Source organism: Puntigrus tetrazona, chromosome 10, assembly GCF_018831695.1.
Source record: "Puntigrus tetrazona isolate hp1 chromosome 10, ASM1883169v1, whole genome shotgun sequence".
Lineage (NCBI taxonomy): Eukaryota > Metazoa > Chordata > Actinopteri > Cypriniformes > Cyprinidae > Puntigrus > Puntigrus tetrazona.
Genome location: NC_056708.1, coordinates 14,134,650 through 14,136,443, shown reverse-complemented (window position 1 = coordinate 14,136,443; position 1,794 = coordinate 14,134,650). Strand labels below are relative to the sequence as shown.

At 38.7% G+C, this 1,794-nt stretch overlaps 1 protein-coding gene across 1 annotated transcript in view; it reads right to left on the bottom strand.

Annotated features, from left to right (window-relative positions):
* Positions 1-669: 669 nt before the first annotated feature.
* Positions 670-1,794, bottom strand: part of LOC122352553 (disks large homolog 1-like) — a 10,225-nt gene continuing 9,100 nt past the window's right edge. The window contains exon 4 of the mRNA XM_043249996.1: positions 670-1,756. Coding sequence (XP_043105931.1) covers positions 1,673-1,756 — 84 coding nt within the window. The 3' untranslated portion in view covers positions 670-1,672. The remainder of the gene's footprint in view (positions 1,757-1,794) is intronic.

Sequence of the window (1,794 nt, the reverse complement as noted above, 5' to 3'; positions counted from 1 at the left end):
AAAAAAAAAAAAATATATATATAATATATATATATGAGTACAATAAAATACAAAAATGAAATAAAATAAAAAAACTACACAATGAATAAAAACACCAATCAATATAGGAATATATAAATCACATTTCACACTTGAAAACCTTATATGCTTATTAGAGCTTTGTATTTAATAACGCAGTTATTTAAAATACATCAAGCTAATCTTTCCGCTCTGTTTTTTAATGCCATCCGCTGAGCAACAAGAATCTCGTCTGAGGCCCTTTTCAGTCCGGTATAATCTCGCTTTCTCAGAAAATTGGATTCATTAATCACATGAAGTCTCTACTACACTTGTACCATTTTATCAGTAGGTGTTTGACTGACATGTTTTATGCTTTTGTGAGTGCTGATGTGTCAGCAGTCCTGAGCAATGCTGCGGAATTCACCAGCGTCTGAGAAGACAAAGAGAACTGCCTGCATACAGCTCTGTGGAGCCATTCGTATTCTTCAGATATCTACAACTTCATTCACTGCCTTTAATTACACTGTGACAAGCCTTTCCACTAAACGTCATCACGGAACAAGATTGACAAGGCCTCAAACACATACGGGGTGCTTTTCCAGCTTTTCCAAAGAGAAAATTAAAAAGAAAAAAAAAAAANTAAATCTGGAAAATTAGAACATCTATATTTTTACTGTCTGTACAGTAAAACAACAAGAAGTCAGTGAAGCTACGAGAGAAAGCAGAGTTTTGTCAACTGACTCTAAGCTGCGAGATAAACCCTCCCTCAAGAGGACTGTCCTCTCTTCAACTGGCCTACACAACAAGCTATAGACTTCAGAAAGATCCAAAATAAACCATCAAATTACTTTTAGCTCGGACAGAACACAGGCTATTTTGGCATTAGGGACACATGCAGTCAGTCTCAGGCTGGCAGAGTTCTCTGAGGCAGAATGGGGCGTGGCCTCTACAACCTTTACTTTTTATTATAGAAATATAAACATATAAATATTTAAAAAATATACAGCCATGGCCAAAAGTTTTGAGAATGAGACAAACACTCATTTTCACAAAGTCTGCTGCTTCAGTGTTTTTAGATATTTTTGTCAGACGTGACTATGGTATAATAAGGTATAATTATATGCAATCATGCTGAAATTTGTCAGAATTTGGAGGTTTTTGTTTGTCCGCCTCCCTCTTGAGGATTCACTACAAATTCTCAATGGGATTAGGGTCTGGAGAGCTGCCTGGCCATGGATGCAAAATTTTGATGTTTTGTTCCCCGATCCACTTTTTTTAAGTTAGCGCTTTTGCCTTATGGCAAGGTGCTCCATTTTGTTGGAAAAGGCATTATTTGTCATTAAAATGTTCTTGGGTGGCTGGACAAAGTAGCTCTTGGAGAATGTTTTTGTGCCATTCTAAAAACATTTGTCTCCTAAGGTTGATTCAGCTGCGGGATCGGAGAAGCAGCAGTGCATAGCTTGCTCGGGAATGGCAGAAGTGTGTGAGTGTATCTGCATGCACATTGAGGCAAGGCCTTTTGGAGGATGTCCTGGTGTCAAGATGGGCAGCAAAGAGGCCACTTTTCTCCAGGAAAAACTTCAGAGACAGATTGATATTCTGCAAAAGGTACAAGAATTGGACTGCTGAGGACTGGGGGGGAAATCGTGAATACCCTTTCAGAGCGCTACCATCAGTCCTGTGTCATGCCAAAAGTAAAACATCGATGTGTGGGAATGCTTCTCAGCCAAGGGATTGGGCTCACTCCAAATGTTGCCTAAGAACACAGCCATGAATAAAGAATTGTATAAAAAC